The 20,860-nt window shown below is 46.5% G+C and overlaps 1 protein-coding gene across 1 annotated transcript in view; it reads right to left on the bottom strand.

The window, feature by feature from the left end:
* Nucleotides 1–227: 227 nt before the first annotated feature.
* The window catches only part of LOC138249528 (ATP-binding cassette sub-family C member 5-like), a 2,567,733-nt gene continuing 2,547,100 nt past the window's right edge, over nt 228–20,860 (bottom strand). Inside the window, exon 28 of the mRNA XM_069203478.1 lies at nt 228–469. Coding sequence (XP_069059579.1) covers nt 386–469 — 84 coding nt within the window. The 3' untranslated portion in view covers nt 228–385. The remainder of the gene's footprint in view (nt 470–20,860) is intronic.

Here is a 20,860-nt window from a genome sequence, read left to right as displayed (position 1 = left end):
ACCATGTTTTATTTAAATACTTTAGCAAATATTTAAAAATATTTATACAAATAATGTTTCCATTATTCAAAAATATGATCATTAAACACTTTCAAATACAGTGATCTCAGCAAATTGAGTTTATTTAAATAAAGGCAGCATATATATATATATATATATATATATATATATATATATATATATATATATATATATATATATATATATATATATATTATACACATTCAGTCACATCGCAAAGGCCAAACATTAAAAAACATCCAGTCCATTTTCAGGAACCTTTATAAGCCACCCATTTTTTTCTTTACGTTCGTATACTTTTCGAGTGTTTTATGCAGAATGTTCTTTAGTGTTAGGTAGATACGTTGGTAAGGGAAATGTTACTTCATTTTTCAGCTGCAAAGGCGAGGGCATGAAACCTTGAGTTCTCATTAGCCAGCAGAACTGAAAGTTTGTCAAACTCAACAATCTGAAATGGAAAGGACGATATATGGTTTAAAAGCACAGAATATGACAAACGTTATTAGCGTAATCATTGAGAAACACAGTATAAGGCTTCTGCGTCAGGGCAGAACTGATGTGTTTACTGATTAATAACTAAACCCTTTTTTAAATAATACATTTGATCATTATAATGGCCTCAAAAAAACATATAGGTCCTCATTTTGAGGTGAAAAGTTAAAGTATAAAAAATCTAAATGACTACAAGTTTTTACACTGCCACTAATTACAAGTTAAATGCAGAAGGTGTCAATTTGCTGGGATTATGTGTTCTGCTTCACTATCTGGCACTAGCTGACAGGAAGATAGCGTAAAATGCACTAAAATAGGCGCAAAAATCTTTTCTGTTTACATTTTTCACTTTTAGCAACAAATGCTAGACAGGTGGCCAGATTTACTAAGGTTTTATGTCAGGTTTGCTTTATCTGCAGACACATCAAAATCTTTTTGAGGATTTATAAACCAACGCACATTAAAATTTGCTTTGGTTTGTAAGGAAAAGTAATGCAAACCAGTGTGAGAAGCTGCTTTGTGTTAAACTGCGTCAATGGGGGCGTTTCATGGGTGGTACAAGGGCATTGCTATGTAACCACCCATGGTTTTGATCAATAGTAGACAAGAGTTTGCCCCAAAAAATTAACGCAACTTGGAACCAGGTATTAAAAAGGAGAAATTTTTAATTTTACCTACCTTTTCCCACTTTGCATGTGAGCTGAACTATACAGCAATCAAACAAGGCAGGAAAAGTTTAAATGTTAGTCTAAGCTCAGTATTTCGTACTGGAATGGTATCCTTACCTAAAAAAAATCCTATGCTAGACACAAGCAGACACCTTTGCATTATGGTGCAAAGGTGTGGGCCTCGCGCTAGGCAGCATGATTCTGCACCAGTGCTGGGTAGACAGAAGGAAAGTGCCATTATCCCCATTGCTTAGTTTGAGCCGGTGACTGGCGGTCAGGGGGCACTGGCACCTATTTTTGGGGACTGGCACTTATTTTTTCAGCATCAGATATTTACTAAGTGCAAGAGAGGGGAAAAAAACACAGATCGGAAAGACGGAGGAAGAAAAAATGACAGAAGCATCACAACCTGAAAGCAGGAACCTGCAGGTGCAAGATATAGGAGGTGATTCTGACCCCGGCGGTCACGGACCGCCGGGGCCAGGGTCGGCGGGAGCACCGCCAACAGGCTGGCGGTGCTCCGCAGGACATTCTGACCGCGGCGGTATGGCCGCGGTCAGAACAGGAAAACCGGCGGTCTCCCGCCGGTTTTCCGCTGTCCTGCAGAATCCAAGCTGCGCCGCCATGGGAATTCTGACACCCCATACCGCCATCCTGTTCCTGGCGGTTCGCCCGCCAGGAACAGGATGGCGGTATGGGGTGTCGTGGGGCCCCTGGGGGCCCCACAAAGAATTTCAGTGTCTGCTGAGCAGACACTGAAATTCGCGACGGGTGCAACTGCACCCGTCGCACATCCTCCACTCCGCCGGCTCCATTCGGAGCCGGCATCCTCATGGAGGGGTGTTTCCCACTGGGCTGGCGGGCGGCCTTTTGGCGGTCGCCCGCCAGCCCAGTGGGAAACCAAGAATCACCGCGGCGGTCTTCTGACTGCGGAGCGGTGTTCTGGAGGGGGGAACTCTGGCGGGCGGCGTCAGAGTTAGAATGACCCCCATAGTGTAGAGATAGTATGGTAATGGATTAAGGACTACTGGCCTCAGTATTCACCACACCAATTTTCAATTGAACCAGTAGCCAGCTTCTGAGCAGAGCTTTGGGCACTGGCATTCTTTCTTTCACAAACTAAGCAACGCATATCTCTGTATATATGGCACTTTCATGCTCTCTCCTTGCCACACAACGCAGCGCTGCACCTCTGGGTGCTGCTCTGTGTGTGCCGTGTGAAAGGTTTGTAAATCTGGGCATGGCTACTTATGGTAATTCTGCTATGTAATTTTAGCACAAGATTTACATCTGAATTTTAAATTATGCCCATAGTAACAACACACATTAACAGGAGGGCGGCTCAACTGTAGAAGGTGATTGAACCAGACATGGTGAAATACATATCCTATTGAGAATATGGATGTGTCTGAGATACCAGACAGTATAAGGACATACATACGGTAATACAACTTGAAGGGTATCTAATAATTTAGCCTATTTCTGTGTCTATAAGCAATGTAAAACAGCTCAAGGTCTGTAACATAATGTGGGGTTAAATGAACTGTAAAGTCATAACAAGAACTTGAATGAAGTTAAGTCAGAAACAACATAAATTCAGCTCCCATCTCTGTTTTTCCTGCCTCAAACTGACAAGCACAGGATCTCCTGATACTAAACTTTAAAGGTATGTTCCATATTCCAGTGACAGGCCTATTGCAGCTATGTACCTTGTAAACATCATACTCCTTTATTACAGACAAGCAAGTAACAGGAACATTTTAAATACCAAAGCATTTCAGCTTCTTTGGCTGCTCGCCGAACCTGGAGGATGCTTCAATGCTACTAGTCCTTGCTTGGACTTCATCAACTCTGGAGCCAACCTTTCCCATTGTTAACTTCAGACAAACGTTTTATGCACCAGTTGTATCCACAGCCCCCACATGCCGTCTGACCAATCTAATGGCACTGGTTTTGGAGAACAAAGAACACAGAAGTTGACATCATCCGAATAGCCACCTAATCTGTGTCAGGCCACTCTCACTCATGTGCTGGTCTTTGCCGTATTGATGATTGCAACTGTCCAGTTTCCTCCTAATGGCATCTAGGACCCGCTTCCTGTCAACATCCATCACAAATGATAGCCTGACCTCTCCATTGTGAGTGTGTAACATGCTTCTCTCTCTTTTGAGAAAGACACAATGGAAACAGTCTCTGACTCTGGGGGGTTGTGGGGGATGTCCACATCATCTTATGCAATGTAGACTTCTGTTTCAAGACACTAGCCACACCCAACTGCAGGAATGGTCACTGGTCCGTCAGTGCCCTGGGTTAACAATAATTGGCAAGTCAATTAACGGAAGCACCGCCTCTCAAAACTACCAAGATTATTTTTTTCTTATTTTGTAAAAACCTCCTTATGCCACTCAAGGGCAGTTTTTGGAGCTAGCTGACAGTTACAAGCTGCACAATCAAAAAATATATATATCCTCAGCCATTCTATTTAACCACACAACACCATTTCCTAATTTTTTAATACACTGGTTTGCTTTGAGGCAACACTTAAATGGTTTGCTTATGCAGGACCAGCCAAGCCACCTATTGTTGGTGAGAGGTTAGATCCTTTCTTAATCACACATCATGGGGACTAGTGAGTCTTAGGAGATCCACTTCTACAGGACACAGAAACACAGAGGAATGCTGACACTCTGCTCTTGTGTCTGTATCTGAGCAATTGGCTGTGGCAATTCAGGTGTCTCCCCTTTTGTCTGCCCATACCTCCTCGTAGCTTCTCCAAGCTCCTCCTATCCTGCTTTGCCATCTCTGCAGGCACAAATGCTGGCACTGATTACTTAGGCAACATTGTCCTGATGGCTCAATGGCTCCTTTAGTTCAGGGTAAACTTCAAGATGTTGGCATGTAACAGAGTTCCTCAACTTTGTCTTGGACCATCATTAGCTCAAAAGTCCAGGAGAGAAACTTTGTGACCTGAAGAAAAACCTTTGCACAAAGTTAGACCAGTATCTTATATGTCCAAAGGACCTTACCTGAATAGTAGATTTAATCATTTTATTCATGTAAGCATTTTCAAGGGCACCTCCATAAGAGGGCCCTTCATTGTTGGAAAATCCTTCACTTGAGAAAGAGCTTGAGCCATTTAGATGTAATCCCCATGGACAATAATTGCTTGAGTGAGTCACACAAGTGGTGGAAGCCTGAAACATCAAGCTATCTTCATTTCCCATCTGTACATGATCGTGGAATCAGGAGCTACCAGACTAGGGTGGGGTGCCAAACTACGGTTCCATAGCAGGAGGGCATCTGTCTCGTATGCCTTCTTTTCATGTCAATTGCCTTAAGGTTCTAGCCAAAGATTTTTGGACTTACTGTGTTTTGAGACACATCTCAGTTTCAGAAGAATTTCCTGGTCTCAACAACATTGAAGTGCCAAATGTCATGTGAAATTTCAGGGACTCCAATCACCAGTTGTTCGAAACCAGAGTCCAGATGACAGGCTTCCTCTGGAATCCCCTGGAAATTAAATTCTTCACCACCCACCGCATTAATCTGCATCCCCCTTTTGTGAGCTGGTGCCCAGACATAGATGCCTGTTTAACAGGCACCTTTCTCTACACCAGATCCTCTTCTATGTCTCTGCTTCCCTAAACGTTCATCGATTTTGACTTGCCTGGTCGAAGTTGCTCACTAATGGTCGTCTCCAGCTTGCTAACTAGGCTTTCTGACGTGTGTAATGGACATTTCCTGCATGTTGCCTATTATCCGAAACCAGGTTATCTAGCATTATGAACGAGAAAGTGACATTTTCAGGCTAAGTGGGGTAGTGCATGAAATGGGGTGTGAAAGATTCTGGCTCATCTTACTCTCAAGTACCAACCTATTTGCACTCGTTCTTGCCAGGGTTTGTTTCTGTTGCACCATTAATGTCTATCGCTCAGCAGTTTTGGCCGGTCAACTTCTAGGTTCTATTCACATCAACAGGCATCTTTTAGTCTCCTGGTTGACAAGACAAATTTATCTATCAGTCCCTTATCAAAAACACTGTTATGCATGGGCAATTAAATTGGTTATAAGTCCTATGAGCTGATGGCCAACAAAGTTAAAGCTCTCACTTAAAGAACTTTCTCTGACAAACTGGCCACAGTATTAAGCCTTGTTTTTATGTAAAGAGACTCTGATGTCAATGCTCTCATTCTTACATTCAAGTCTTCCACTAACGGTGTGTAGCCTTTTATATTTCTTAATGACTTATGACTGGATATTCTTCAGTCTTTTACTCCTACTTTCCACGCTGTTTTCAACTATGTGTGGCTAGTTGGCTTGAAGAATATGAAAGGCTAAAACTGATTCTCTTCATTCATCCTTCACCTCTCAACTATTCATCTCCTTCAGAAAACCTCACTGAAGCAGTGCCATACCCAAGCATCCCTTGTTGGTTATAAATGAAGGGGATAACTGAGAATCACATCTGCATCTGGTGCACAACTTACACTGTCAGGATTTGTGGCAGCAGCTTGGGCACACCCTTGCACTAGAAAATATCATGGCCCACCATGGAAGGAAAGGCTCCTATTTAAAATAATAAGGGGAAGATTTAAGAGCACCTAGCACTACCTTGTGCTACATTAGAATCACTTTTTACACTAATGGGGTCCAACAAGGCCAAAATTGCCACGCCAAAATTACAAAATGGTGCAATGCATGCATTGCGCCACTTTGTAACCCTTTGTGCTCCATTATGTCTGCGGGAGGCATGATGTTGTATGCAAAGGGGGCATTCCCCCATTAAGGGGGTGTAGGAGGCTGGACTGGCTTGTAGTGAGTACCAAGGGGTACTTGCACCTTGCACCAGGCCCAGTTATCCCTTATTAGTGTATAGGGTGTCTAGCAGCTTAGGCTGATAGAAAATAGTAGCTTAGCAGAGCAGCTTAGGCTGAACTAGGAGACGTGTGAAGCTACTACAGTACCACTTAGTGTCATATGCACAATATCATAAGAAAACACAATACACAGTTATACTAAAAATAAAGGTACTTTATTTTTATGACAATATGCCAAAGTATCTTAGAGTGTACCCTCAGTGAGAGGATAGGAAATATACACAAGATATATATACACAATAGCAAAAATATGCAGTATAGTCTTAGAAAACAGTGCAAACAATGTATAGTTACAATAGGATGCAATGGGGACACATAGGGATAGGGGCAACACAAACCATATACTCCAAAAGTGGAATGCGAACCACGAATGGACCCCAAACCTATGTGACCTTGTAGAGGGTCGCTGGGACTATTAGAAAATAGTGAGAGTTAGAAAATTAGCCCTCCCCAAGACCCTGAAAAGTGAGTGCAAAGTGCACTAAAGTTCCCCTAAGGACAAAGAAGTCGTGATAGAGGAATAATGCAGGAAAGACACAAACCAACAATGCAACAACGATGGATTTCCAATCTAGGGTACCTGTGGAACAAGGGAACCAAGTCCAAAAGTCACAAGCAAGTCGGAGATGGGCATATGCCCAGGAAATGCCAGCTGTGGATGCAAAGAAGCTTCTACTGGACAGAAGAAGCTGAGGTTTCTGCAGGAACGAAAAGGGCTAGAGACTTCCCCTTTGGTGGACAGATCCCTCTCGCCGTGGAGAGTTGTGCAGAAGTGTTTTCCCGCCGAAAGAACGCCAACAAGCCTTGCTAGCTGCAAATCGTGCGGTTAGCGTTTTTGGACGCTGCTGTGGCCCTGGAGGAACCAGGAGGTCGCAAATTGGACCAGGAGAGAGAGGGGACGTCGAGCAAGACAAGGAGCCCTCTCAGCAGCAGGTAGCACCCGGAGAAGTGCCAGAAACAGGCACTACGAGGATGCGTGAAACGGTGCTCACCCGAAGTTACACAAAGAAGTCCCACGTCGCCGGAGAACAACTTAGGAGGTCGTGCAATGCAGGTTAGAGTGCTGTGGACCCAGGCTGGACTGTGCACAAAGGATTTCCGCCGGAAGTGCACGGAGGCCGGAGTAGCTGCAAAAGTCGCGGTTCCCAGCAATGCAGTCTAGCGAGGTGAGGCAAGGACTTACCTCCACCAAACTTGGACTGAAGAGTCACTGGACTGTGGGGGCCACTTGGACAGAGTTGCTGGATTCGAGGGACATCGCTCGTCGTGCTGAGAGGAGACCCAAGGGACCGGTAATGCAGCTTTTTGGTGCCTGCGGTTGCAGGGGGAAGATTCCGTCGACCCACGGGAGATTTCTTCGGGGCTTCTGGTGCAGAGAGGAGGCAGACTACCCCCACAGCATGCACAAACAGGAAAACAGTCGAGAAGGCGGCAGGATCAGCGTTACAGAGTTGCAGTAGTCATCTTTGCTACTTTGTTGCAGTGTTGCAGGCTTCCAGCGCGGTCAGCAGTCGATTCCTTGGCAGAAGGTGAAGAGAGAGATGCAGAGGAACTCGGCTGAGCTCTTGCATTCGTTATCTAAAGTTTCCCCAGAGACAGAGACCCTAAATAGCCAGAAAAGAGGGTTTGGCTACCTAGGAGAGAGGATAGGCTACTAACACCTGAAGGAGCCTATCAGCAGGAGTCTCTGACGTCACCTGGTGGCACTGGCCACTCAGAGCAGTCCAGTGTGCCAGCAGCACCTCTGTTTCCAAGATGGCAGAGGTCTGGAGCACACTGGAGGAGCTCTGGACACCTCCCAGGGGAGGTGCAGGTCAGGGGAGTGGTCACTCCCCTTTCCTTTGTCCAGTTTCGCGCCAGAGCAGGGCTAAGGGGTCCCCTGAACCGGTGTAGACTGGCTTATGCAGAATTGGGCACATCTGTGCCCAACAAAGCATTTCCAGAGGCTGGGGGAGGCTACTCCTCCCCTGCCTTCACACCATTTTCCAAAGGGAGAGGGTGTCACACCCTCTCTCAGAGGAAGTTCTTTGTTCTGCCATCCTGGGCCAGGCCTGGCTGGACCCCAGGAGGGCAGATGCCTGTCTGAGGGGTTGGCAGCAGCAGCAGCTGCAGTGAAACCCCAGGAAGGGCAGTTTGGCAGTACCAGGGTCTGTGCTACAGACCACTGGGATCATCGAATTGTGCCAACAATGCCAGGATGGCATAGAGGGGGCAATTACATGATCTTAGACATGTTACCTGGCCATATTCGGAGTTACCATTGTGAAGCTACATATAGGTATTGACCTATATGTAGTGCACGCGTGTAATGGTGTCCCCGCACTCACAAAGTTAAGGGAATTGGCTCTGAACAATGTGGGGGCACCTTGGCTAGTGCCAGGGTGCCCTCACACTAAGTAACTTTGCACCTAACCTTTACCAGGTAAAGGTTAGACATATAGGTGACTTATAAGTTACTTAAGTGCAGTGTAAAATGGCTGTGAAATAACGTGGACGTTATTTCACTCAGGCTGCAGTGGCAGGCCTGTGTAAGAATTGTCAGAGCTCCCTATGGGTGGCAAAAGAAATGCTGCAGCCCATAGGGATCTCCTGGAACCCCAATACCCTGCGTACCTTAGTACCATATACTAGGGAATTATAAGGGTGTTCCAGTAAGCCAATGTAAATTGGTAAAATTGGTCACTAGCCTGTTAGTGACAATTTGAAAGAAATGAGAGAGCATAACCACTGAGGTTCTGATTAGCAGAGCCTCAGTGAGACAGTTAGGCACTACACAGGGAACACATACATATAGGCCACAAACTTATGAGCACTGGGGTCCTGACTAGCAGGGTCCCAGTGACACATAACAAACATACTGAAAACATAGGGTTTTCACTATGAGCACTGGGCCCTGGCTAGCAGGATCCCAGTGAGACAGTGAAAACACCCTGACATACACTCACAAACATGCCAAAAGTGGGGGTAACAAGGCTAGAAAGAGGCTACTTTCTCACACAACCCCACCCCAAACGAAGGACAATAAGGCTAACCTTGGCCAGTTGAGACTTTATTGTCTAAGTGGTGATAAGTAGAGAGTAGCTCTGCAATAGACTGGTTACTCCCTTTATCATCCACTATATGGTTACTTCCCTGTGGGGATGTAAACCACCCTGTTTGAAGTTTTTTAGCTAAGCAACAATGTGAAGATGTATTTTCAGAGTTTCTATCAGTAAGTTTTAGTTTAGAGCAGTGGGAATTGTCCACTGAACCTATTTGTAGTGATGGAAATGCCAGACAGGGATGCTATCTCAGAAAAGCCATAGCTGGGCAAAAACTTTGTCCATATGGCTGGAAGAGAGAACAGGGATGCTGTTTCTCTTGAGTTGGAGCAGGGCGGGGATGCTGTCCTATGAGCTCCACACTAGGGCAGGGATGCTGTACCAAGTGTTGTGAGGTAGTGCAGGGTTTCTGCACTAAAGTTTCTCTGGGAGGGTTGGAGGGATGCTCCATGTTAACTAAAATGGTGCTCTTTTTCTCACCAATGTTAGTTATCCCACAGAGAGGTACGTCTACCTCAGGGAGTCCAGCTTTGCCAGCTGATGATTCCCTTGGAACAGGTGCCACCCCAGGAGAGGTTTCTCCCACCACAGGAATGCTATCCTGAATGGTAGGGTGGTTAGGGGATACTGTGATACCCTTTTTACCTGTTGATGGAGAGGGATCCTGAGTTTTCAGGCCTTCTCTCCTTTGCTTTTTCATTTCAGTAGAAATGAGAGGGAACAATTCCTCTGGGATGCCCAGCATGGCTGCATGGGCATAAAACTCTACATCAGCCCAACCTGAGGCCTCTAGGTCATTACCTAAGAGACAATCTACAGGTAAGCTAGGTGATACCACCACCTGCTTAGGGCCAGTGACTCCACCCCAACTAAACTGAATTATAGCTAAGGGAAGAAACTTAGTGGAGTTATGGACATCAATAATCTTATACTGTTGTCCAATGATGTGTTGATCAGGGTGCACTAGGTTTTCAGTCACCAAAGTGATACTGGCACCTGTGTCCCTGTAGGCCAAGGCCTCAACACCATTTATTGAAACTGTCTGCCTGTACTTATCCATTGTAAGGGGACAAGCAGCCAGTGTGGCAAGGCCAATGCCACTAGGTGTGACAGAAACTGTCTTGGGAGTGACTACCCCAGTTTCTACTATGGACCCAAAAGTGAACCCCACTACACCCTTAACTTGACTGTTGCCAGCAGTCCCACCACTAGTACCACTACTGCTAGGGGCACTAGAGCTTGATGTATTAGTGGTGGTAGGCTCAGGGGGTTTACCTGGACAGGACTTATCCCCTGGCCTATGGCCTCTGTTTTTACACACAAAGCACCAAGGCTTTTTAATGTGTGCAGGTTGAGAAGAAGAGGAAGAATTAGTTTTATCCCCACCCTCTGAAGAGTGTTTAAGATTTGAAGTGGGATCTTTGGTTTTACCCTTATCCCCATGCTTATCTTGAGATTTTTCACCATCTTTCTTCTTATTGCCATCTTTGTCACCCCCTGTATGAACTTTTCTGTTCACCCTTGTTCTGACTCATTTGTCTGCCTTCTTTCCCAATTCTTGGGGAGAGGTCAGATCAGAGTCTACCAGGTACTGGTGCAACGAATCAGACACACAATTATTAAGTATATGCTATCTCAGGATTGTGTTATACAGGCTTTCATAATCAGTAACTTTACTGCCATGTAACCACCCCTCCAAGGCCTTCACTGAATGGTCAATGAAATCAACCCAGTCTTGTGAAGACTCCTTTTTGGTCTCTCTGAACTTTATCCTGTATTGTTCAGTGGTTAAGCCATAACCATCCAGGAGTGCATTCTTAAGAACTGTAAAATTATTGGCATCACTTTCTTTCACAGTAAGGAGCCTATCCCTACCTTTTCCACTAAATGATAGCCATAGGATAGCAGCCCACTGCCTTTGAGGGACATCCTGTACAACACAGGCCCTCTCAAGTGCAGCAAACCACTTGTTAATGTCATCCCCCTCCTTATAAGGGGGAACTATCTTGTGCAGATTCCTGGAATCATGCTCTTTTGCAGGATGACTATGGGGAATACTGCTGCTGCCACCATGGGTTTCTAAACCCAACTTCTGTCTTTCCTTCTCTAGTTCAAAAGACTATCTCTCCAAATCCAGCTGTTGCTTCTTAAGCTTCAGTCTGGTTTGTTCCACCCTCAACTTATTGAGTTCCCTCTCTAACATTCTGTCATCAGGGTTGGTGGGAGGGACATACAGAGGTATGATGGGAATGAACAGGAGGAGACCTGTCCCTTACAGAAGCCACCCTAACAGCTTGGCTAACAGAAACATTACTACCAGTATGGTGAGAATAAATGCTTTTGCTATGATGTGAGACAACACTATTTGTATGGTGTGGCTCATCATCATTACCAACTATGCTAGACTGTCTAGTAATGGGCAGGCTAGGAAGTTTCTTTCCTGAATCTTTTCCTGGGGGAGTCCCTGAATCAGATTGGGAACTATTAGGTACTTTTTCAACAGATGGGGCACCTATAGCCTTATCTTGTTTTCTAAGCATGTTAAGTAACAATTCCAAGGAAGGATTCTTCCCTACACTCAAACCTCTCTCTATGCAGAGACTCCTTGCTCCTTTCCAGCTAAGGTGATCATATGCAAGTTTGGACAGATCAACATTTTGGCCTGTGCCAGACATTTTTAGAGAGAGTTAAAGTGATAGAAAAAGAGAAAAAAGTTTTCAGAACTTTTTAGAAAGACAGAAAAAAAACTTTTTAAACTTTTAAGAACTTTTTGAAAGTTTAGAAGTACTTTTCAGCACTTAGAAAAGAGTGAAAAGAGGAAATGCAAAACTTTTTGGCTATGTGTATATACACTGACCTTGTTTTGTATATTTTTCTCTTATGAAAAGTACAATGACAAGAGTGGCAAGCAGTCTCAAAGCACTTATCCCACCGCTGCACAACCAATGTAGGAGGCTGGACTGGCTTGTAGTGAGTACCAAGGGGTACTTGCACCTTGCACCAGGCCCAGTTATCCCTTATTAGTGTATAGGGTGTCTAGCAGCTTAGGCTGATAGATAATGGTAGCTTAGCAGAGCAGCTTAGGCTGAACTAGGAGACGTGTGAAGCTACTACAGTACCACTTAGTGTCATATGCACAATATCATAAGAAAACACAATACACAGTTATACTAAAAATAAAGGTACTTTATTTTTATGACAATATGCCAAAGTATCTTAGAGTGTACCCTCAGTGAGAGGATAGGAAATATACACAAGATATATATACACAATAGCAAAAATATGCAGTATAGTCTTAGAAAACAGTGCAAACAATGTATAGTTACAATAGGATGCAATGGGGACACATAGGGATAGGGGCAACACAAACCATATACTCCAAAAGTGGAATGCGAACCACGAATGGACCCCAAACCTATGTGACCTTGTAGAGGGTCGCTGGGACTATTAGAAAATAGTGAGAGTTAGAAAATTAGCCTTCCACAAGACCCTGAAAAGTGAGTGCAAAGTGCACTAAAGTTCCCCTAAGGACAAAGAAGTCGTGATAGAGGAATAATGCAGGAAAGACACAAACCAACAATGCAACAACGATGGATTTCCAATCTAGGGTACCTGTGGAAGAAGGGGACCAAGTCCAAAAGTCACAAGCAAGTCGGAGATGGGCATATGCCCAGGAAATGCCAGCTGTGGATGCAAAGAAGCTTCTACTGGACAGAAGAAGCTGAGGTTTCTGCAGGAACGAAAAGGGCTAGAGACTTCCCCTTTGGTGGACGGATCACCCTCGCCGTGGAGAGTCGTGCAGAAGTGTTTTCCCGCCGAAAGAATGCCAACAAGCCTTGCTAGCTGCAAATCGTGCGGTTAGTGTTTTTGGACGCTGCTGTGGCCCTGGAGGGACCAGGAGGTTGCAAATTGGACCAGGAGAGAGAGGGGACGTCGAGCAAGACAAGGAGCCCTCTCAGCAGCAGGTAGCACCCGGAGAAGTGCCAGAAACAGGCACTACGAGGATGCGTGAAACGGTGCTCACCCGAAGTTACACAAAGAAGTCCCACGTCGCCGGAGAACAACTTAGGAGGTCGTGCAATGCAGGTTAGAGTGCTGTGGACCCAGGCTGGACTGTGCACAAAGGATTTCCGCCGGAAGTGCACGGAGGCCGGAGTAGCTGCAAAAGTCGCGGTTCCCAGCAATGCAGTCTAGCGAGGTGAGGCAAGGACTTACCTCCACCAAACTTGGACTGAAGAGTCACTGGACTGTGGGGGCCACTTGGACAGAGTTGCTGGATTCGAGGGACGTCGCTCGTCGTGCTGAGAGGAGACCCAAGAGACCGGTAATGCAGCTTTTTGGTGCCTGCGGTTGCAGGAGGAAGATTCCGTCGACCCACGGGACATTTCTTCGGGGCTTCTGGTGCAGAGAGGAGGCAGACTACCCCCAGAGCATGCACAAACAGGAAAACAGTCGAGAAGGCGGCAGGATCAGCGTTACAGAGTTGCAGTAGTCGTCTTTGCTACTTTGTTGCAGTGTTGCAGGCTTCCAGCGCGGTCAGCAGTCAATTCCTTGGCAGAAGGTGAAGAGAGAGATGCAGAGGAACTCGGCTGAGCTCTTGCATTCGTTATCTAAAGTTTCCCCAGAGACCCTAAATAGCCAGAAAAGAGGGTTTGGCTACCTAGGAGAGAGGATAGGCTACTAACACCTGAAGGAGCCTATCAGCAGGAGTCACTGACGTCACCTGGTGGCACTGGCCACTCAGAGCAGTCCAGTGTGCCAGCAGCACCTCTGTTTCCAAGATGGCAGAGGTCTGGAGCACACTGGAGGAGCTCTGGACACCTCCCAGGGGAGGTGCAGGTCAGGGGAGTGGTCACTCCCCTTTCCTTTGTCCAGTTTCGCGCCAGAGCAGGGCTAAGGGGTCCCCTGAACCGGTGTAGACTGGCTTATGCAGAATTGGGCACCTCTGTGCCCAACAAAGCATTTCCAGAGGCTGGGGGAGGCTACTCCTCCCCTGCCCTCACACCATTTTCCAAAGGGAGAGGGTGTCACACCCTCTCTCAGAGGAAGTTCTTTGTTCTGCCATCCTGGGCCAGGCCTGGCTGGACCCCAGGAGGGCAGATGCCTGTCTGAGGGGTTGGCAGCAGCAGCAGCTGCAGTGAAACCCCAGGAAGGGCAGTTTGGCAGTACCAGGGTCTGTGCTACAGACCACTGGGATCATGGGATTGTGCCAACTATGCCAGGATGGCATAGAGGGGGCAATTCCATGATCATAGACATGTTACATGGCCATATTCGGAGTTACCATTGTGAAGCTACATATAGGTAGTGACCTATATGTAGTGCACGCGTGTAATGGTGTCCCCGCACTCACAAAGTTCAGGGAATTGGCTCTGAACAATGTGGGGGCACCTTGGCTAGTGCCAGGGTGCCCTCACACTAAGTAACTTTGCACCTAACCTTTACCAGGTAAAGGTTAGACATATAGGTGACTTATAAGTTACTTAAGTGCAGTGTAAAATGGCTGTGAAATAACATGGACGTTATTTCACTCAGGCTGCAGTGGCAGGCCTGTGTAAGAATTGTCAGAGCTCCCTATGGGTGGTAAAAGAAATGCTGCAGCCCATAGGGATCTCCTGGAACCCCAATACCCTGGGTACCTCAGTACCATATACTAGGGAATTATAAGGGTGTTCCAGTAAGCCAATGTAAATTGGTAAAAATGGTCACTAGCCTGTTAGTGACAATTTGGAAAGAAATAAGAGAGCATAACCACTGAGGTTCTGATTAGCAGAGCCTCAGTGAGACAGTTAGTCACTACACAGGTAACACATTCAGGCACACTTATGAGCACTGGGGCCCTGGGATACCAGGGTCCCAGTGACACATACAACTAAAACAACATATATACAGTGAAAAATGGGGGTTACATGCCAGGCAAGATGGTACTTTCCTACAGTGTCCTCTGTAAGGGACAGGTCTCCTTCTGTCCATTCTCATCATACTTCTGTTTCAAGGCATGTCCCTCCCACCCACCCTGATGACAGATTGTTAGAAAGGGAGCTCAATAGATTGAGAGTGGAACAAACCAGACTGAAGCTCAAGAAGCAACAGCTGGATTTGGATAGACAGACCTTAGAAGTAGAGAAGGAGAGACAGAAACTGGGTTTAGAAACCCATGGTGGCAGCAGCAGTATTCCCCATAGTCATCCTGCAAAAGAGCATGATTCCAGGAATCTGCACAAGATAGTTCCCCCTTATAAGGAGGGGGATGACATTAACAAGTGGTTTGCTGCACTTGAGAGGGCCTGTGCTGTACAGGATGTCCCTCAAAGGCAGTGGGCTGCTGTCCTATGGCTATCATTTAGTGGAAAAGGTAGGGATAGGCTCCTTACTGTGAAAGAAAGTGAAGCCAATGATTACAAAGTTCTTAAGAATGCACTCCTGGATGGTTATGGCCTAACCACTGAACAATACAGGATAAAGTTCAGAGAAACCAAAAAGGAGTCTTCACAAGACTGGGTTGATTTCATTGACCATTCAGTGAAGGCCTTGGAGGGGTGGTTACATGGCAGTAAAGTTACTGATTATGACAGCCTGTATAACTTGATCCTGAGAGAGCATATTCTTAATAATTGTGTGTCTGATTTGTTGCACCAGTACTTGGTAGACTCTGATCTGACCTCTCCCCAAGAATTGGGAAAGAAGGCAGACAAATGGGTCAGAACAAGGGTGAACAGAAAAGTTCATACAGGGGGTGACAAAGAGAACAATAAGAAGAAAGATGGTGAAAAATCTCAAGATAAGCATGGGGATAAGGGTAAAACCAAAGATCCCACTTCAAATCTTAAACACTCTTCAGGGGGTGGGGATAAAACAAATTCTTCCTCTTCTTCTCAACCTACACAATTTAAAAAGCCTTGGTGCTTTGTGTGTAAAAATAGAGGCCATAGGCCAGGGGATAAGTCCTGTCCAGGTAAACCCCCTGAGCCTACCACCACTAATACATCAAGCTCTAGTGCCCCTAGCAGTAGTGGTACTAGTGGTGGGACTGCTGGCAACAGTCAAGTTAAGGGTGTAGTTGGGTTCACTTATGGGTCCATAGTAGAAACTGGGGTAGTCAGTCCCAAGACAGTTTCTGTCACACCTAGTGGCATTGGCCTTGCCACACTGGCTGCTTGTCCCCTTACAATGGATAAGTACAGGCAAACAGTTTCAATAAATGGTGTTGAGGCCTTGGCCTACAGGGACACAGGTGCCAGTATCACTTTGGTGACTGAAAACCTAGTGGCTCCTGAACAACACATCATTGGACAACAGTATAAAATTATTGATGTCCATAACTCCACTAAGTTTCTTCCCTTAGCTATAATTCAGTTTAGTTGGGGTGGAGTTACTGGCCACAAGCAGGTGGTGGTATCACCTAGCTTACCTGTAGACTGTCTCTTAGGTAATGACCTAGAGGCCTCAGGTTGGGCTGATGTAGAGTTTTATGCCCATGCAGCCATGCTGGGCATCCCAGAGGAATTGTTCCCTCTCATTTCTACTGAAATGAAAAAGCAAAGGAGAGAAGGCCTGAAAACTCAGGATCCCTCTCCAACAACAGGTAAAAAGGGTATCACAGTATCCCCTAACCACCCTGCGAATCAGGATATCATTCCTGTGGTGGGAGAAACCTCTCCTGGGGTGGCACCTTTTCCAAGGGAATCATCAGTTGGCAAAACTGTACTCCCTGAGGTAGAAGTACCTCTCTGTGGGATAACTAACATTGGTGAGAAAAAGAGCACCATTTTAGTTAACATGGAGCATCCCTCCAACCCTCCCAGAGAAACTTTAGTGCAGAAACCCTGCACTACCTCACAACACTTAGGACAGCATCCCTGCCCTAGTGTGGAGCTCATAGGACAGCATCCCTGCCCTGCTCCAACACAAGAGAAACAGCATCCCTGTTCTCTCTTTCAGCCATATGGACAAAGTGTTTGCCCAGCTATGGCTTTATTGAGACAGCATCCCTGTCTGGCATTTCCATCACTACAAATAGGTTCAGTGGACAATTCCCACTGCTCTAAACTAAAACGTACTGATAGAAACTATGAAAATACATCTTCACATTGTTGCTTAGCTAAAAAACTTCAAACAGGGTGGTTTACATCCCCACAGGGAAGTAACCATATAGTGGATGATAAAGGGAGTAACCAGTCTATTGCAGAGCTACTCTCTACTTATCACCACTTAGACAATAAAGTCTCAACTGGCCAAGGTTAGCCTTATTGTCCTTCGTTTGGGGGGGGGTTGTGTGAGAAGGTAGCCTCTTTCTAGCCTTGTTACCCCCACTTTTGGCCTGTTTGTGAGTGTATGTCAGGGTGTTTTCACTGTCTCACTGGGATCCTGCTAGCCAGGGCCCAGTGCTCATAGTGAAAACCCTATGTTTTCAGTATGTTTGTTATGTGTCACTGGGACCCTGCTAGTCAGGACCCCAGTGCTCATAAGTTTGTGGCCTATATGTATGTGTTCCCTGTGTGGTGCCTAACTGTCTCACTGAGGCTCTGCTAATCAGAACCTCAGTGGTTATGCTCTCTCATTTCTTTCAAATTGTCACTAACAGGCTAGTGACCAATTTTACCAATTTACATTGGCTTACTGGAACACCCTTATAATTCCCTAGTATATGGTACTGAGGTACCCAGGGTATTGGGGTTCCAGGAGATCCCTATGGGCTGCAGCATTTCTTTTGCCACCCATAGGGAGCTCTGACAATTCTTACACAGGCCTGCCACTGCAGCCTGAGTGAAATAACGTCCACGTTATTTCACAGCCATTTTACACTGCACTTAAGTGACTTATAAGTCACCTATATGTCTAACCTTTACCTGGTAAAGGTTAGGTGCAAAGTTACTTAGTGTGAGGGCACCCTGGCACTAGCCAAGGTGCCCCCACATTGTTCAGGGCCAATTCCCCGGACTTTGTGAGTGCGGGGACACCATTACACGCGTGCACTACATATAGGTCACTACCTATATGTAGCTTCACAATGGTAACTCCGAATATGGCCATGTAACATGTCTATGATCATGGAATTGCTGGCATCCATAGTTGGCACAATCCCATGATCCCAGTGGTCTGTAGCACAGACCCTGGTACTGCCAAACTGCCTTTTCAGGGATTTCACTGCAGCTGCTGCTGCTGCCAACCCCTCACACAGGCTTCTGCCCTCCTGGGGTCCAGCCAGGCCTGGCTCAGGATGGCAGAACAAAGGACTTCCTCTGAGAGAGGGTGTTACACCCTCTCCCTTTGGAAAATGGTGTGAAGGCAGGGGAGGAGTAGCCTCCCCCAGCCTCTGGAAATGCTTTCATGGGCACATTTGGTGCCCATTTCTGCATAAGCCAGTCTACACCGGTTCAGGGACCCCTTAGCCCTGCTCTGGCGCGAAACTGGACAAAGGAAAGGGGAGTGACCACTCCCCTGACCTGTACCTCCCCTGGGAGGTGCCCAGAGCTCCTCCAGTGTGCTCCAGACCTCTGCCATCTTGGAAACAGAGGTGCTGCTGGCACACTGGACTGCTCTGAGTGGCCAGTGCCACCAGGTGACGTCAGAGACTCCTTCTGATAGGCTCCTTCAGGTGTTGCTAGCCTATCCTCTCTCCTAGGTAGCCAAACCCTCTTTTCTGGCTATTTAGGGTCTCTGTCTCTGGGGAATCTTTAGATAACGAATGCAAGAGCTCATCCGAGTTCCTCTGCATCTCTCTCTTCACCTTCTGCCAAGGAATCGACTGCTGACCGCGCTGGAAGCCTGCAAAACTGCAACATAGTAGCAAAGACGACTACTGCAACTCTGTAACGCTGATCCTGCCACCTTCTCGACTGTTTTCCTGGTGGTGCATGCTGTGGGGGTAGTCTGCCTCCTCTCTGCACTAGAAGCTCCGAATAAATCTCCCGTGGGTCGACGGAATCGTCCCCCTGCAACCGCAGGCACCAAAGAACTGCATCACCGGTCCCCTGGGTCTCCTCTCAGCACGACGAGCGAGGTGCATTGAATCCAGCAACTCTGTCCAAGTAACTCCCACAGTCCAGTGACTCTTCAGTCCAAGTTTGGTGGAGGTAAGTCCTTGCCTCCCCACGCCAGACTGCATTGCTGGGAACCGCGACTTTTGCAGCTACTCCGGCCTCCGTGCACTTCCGGCGGAAATCCTTTGTGGACAGTCCAGCCTGGGTCCACGGCACTCTAACCTGCATTGCACGACCTCCTAAGTTGTTCTCCGGCGACTCCTTTGTGCAACTTCGGGTGAGCACCGTTTCACGCATCCTCATAGTGCCTGTTTCTGGCACTTTTCCAGGTGCTGTCTGCTGCTGAGAGGGCTCCTTGTCTTGCTCGACGCCCCCTCTGTCCCCTGACGCAATTGGCGACATCCTGGTCCCTCCTGGGCCACAGCAGCATCCAAAAAACCCTTACCGCACGATTTGCAGCTAGCAAGGCTTGTTGGCGGTCTTTCGGCGGGAAAACACTACTGCACGACTCTCCACGGCGTGAGGGATCCGTCCTCCAAAGGGGAAGTCTCTAGCCCTTGTCTTTCCTGCAGAAACCTAAGCTTCTACTGTCCAGTAGCAGCTTCTTTGCACCCACAGCTGGCATTTCCTGGGCATCTGCCCATCTCCGACTTGCTTGTGACTTTTGGACTTGGTCCCCTTGTTCCACAGGTACCCTCGACTGGAAATCCATTGTCGTTGCATTGCTGGTTTGTGTTTTTCCTGCAGAATTCCCCTATCACGACTTCTATGTCCTTTGGGGAACTTTAGTGCACTTTGCACTCACATTTCAGGGTCTTGGGGTGGGCTATTTTTCTAACCCTTACTATTTTCTAATAGTCCCAGCGACCCTCTACAAGGTCACATAGGTTTGGGGTCCATTCGTGGTTCGCATTCCACTTTTGGAGTATATGGTTTGTGTTGCCCCTATCCCTATGTGTCCCCATTGCATCCTATTGTAACTATACATTGTTTGCACTGTTTTCTAATACTATTACTGCATATTTTGGTATTGTGTACATATATCTTGTGTATATTTGCTATCCTCATACTGAGGGTACTCACTGAGATACTTTTGGCATATTGTCATAAAAATAAAGTACCTTTATTTTTAGTATAACTGTGAATTGTGTTTTCTTATGATATTGTGCATATGACACTAGTGGTCCTGTAGGAGCTTCACTCGTCTCCTAGTTCAGCCTAAGCTGCTCTGCTAAGCTACCATTATCTATCAGCCTATGCTGCTAGACACCCTATACACTAATAAGGGATAACTGGGCCTGGTGCAAGGTGCAAGTACCCCTTGGTACTCACTACAAGCCAGTCCAGCCTCCTACAGCAACCCACCCACTGTAGAGACTTGTGAGACTGTGGCTTTGCACGCCCCAGGATTGAACATTGGGCATGTGGCCCCCTTGTGGATTTGGCGTTGTGCACTCAACCGGTTGAGGTGCTCCCCTTTCCCTTCCCCCTGAGGTGCCTGTTTTATTTCTATCTGATGCCCCAGCAGTGTTCTCTCCGTCATGTTCGGGTATCTTGTGTGGGCCTTGCCCATGCAGTGTGGGCCCAGTGTTCCACGGACTTAAATGGTGCAATACCTGGACTTCTATTCTTCGTGTATATATTTGTTTATAGTGTAAATATATTTTTACGTACTGGATTTTAATATATTACAATCGTTCACCTCATTTCCTTTTGTCTTTGCATTCTTCCGGAGGGGTTGGGTGGTGTAACTGTAATGTATCATGCTGTATTAGTGT

The sequence above is a fragment of the Pleurodeles waltl genome, chromosome 8 (assembly GCF_031143425.1).
Source record: "Pleurodeles waltl isolate 20211129_DDA chromosome 8, aPleWal1.hap1.20221129, whole genome shotgun sequence".
Taxonomy (NCBI): domain Eukaryota; kingdom Metazoa; phylum Chordata; class Amphibia; order Caudata; family Salamandridae; genus Pleurodeles; species Pleurodeles waltl.
Note: the sequence above shows the minus strand (reverse complement) of the source record. Positions and strands in the feature narration are given on the sequence as shown.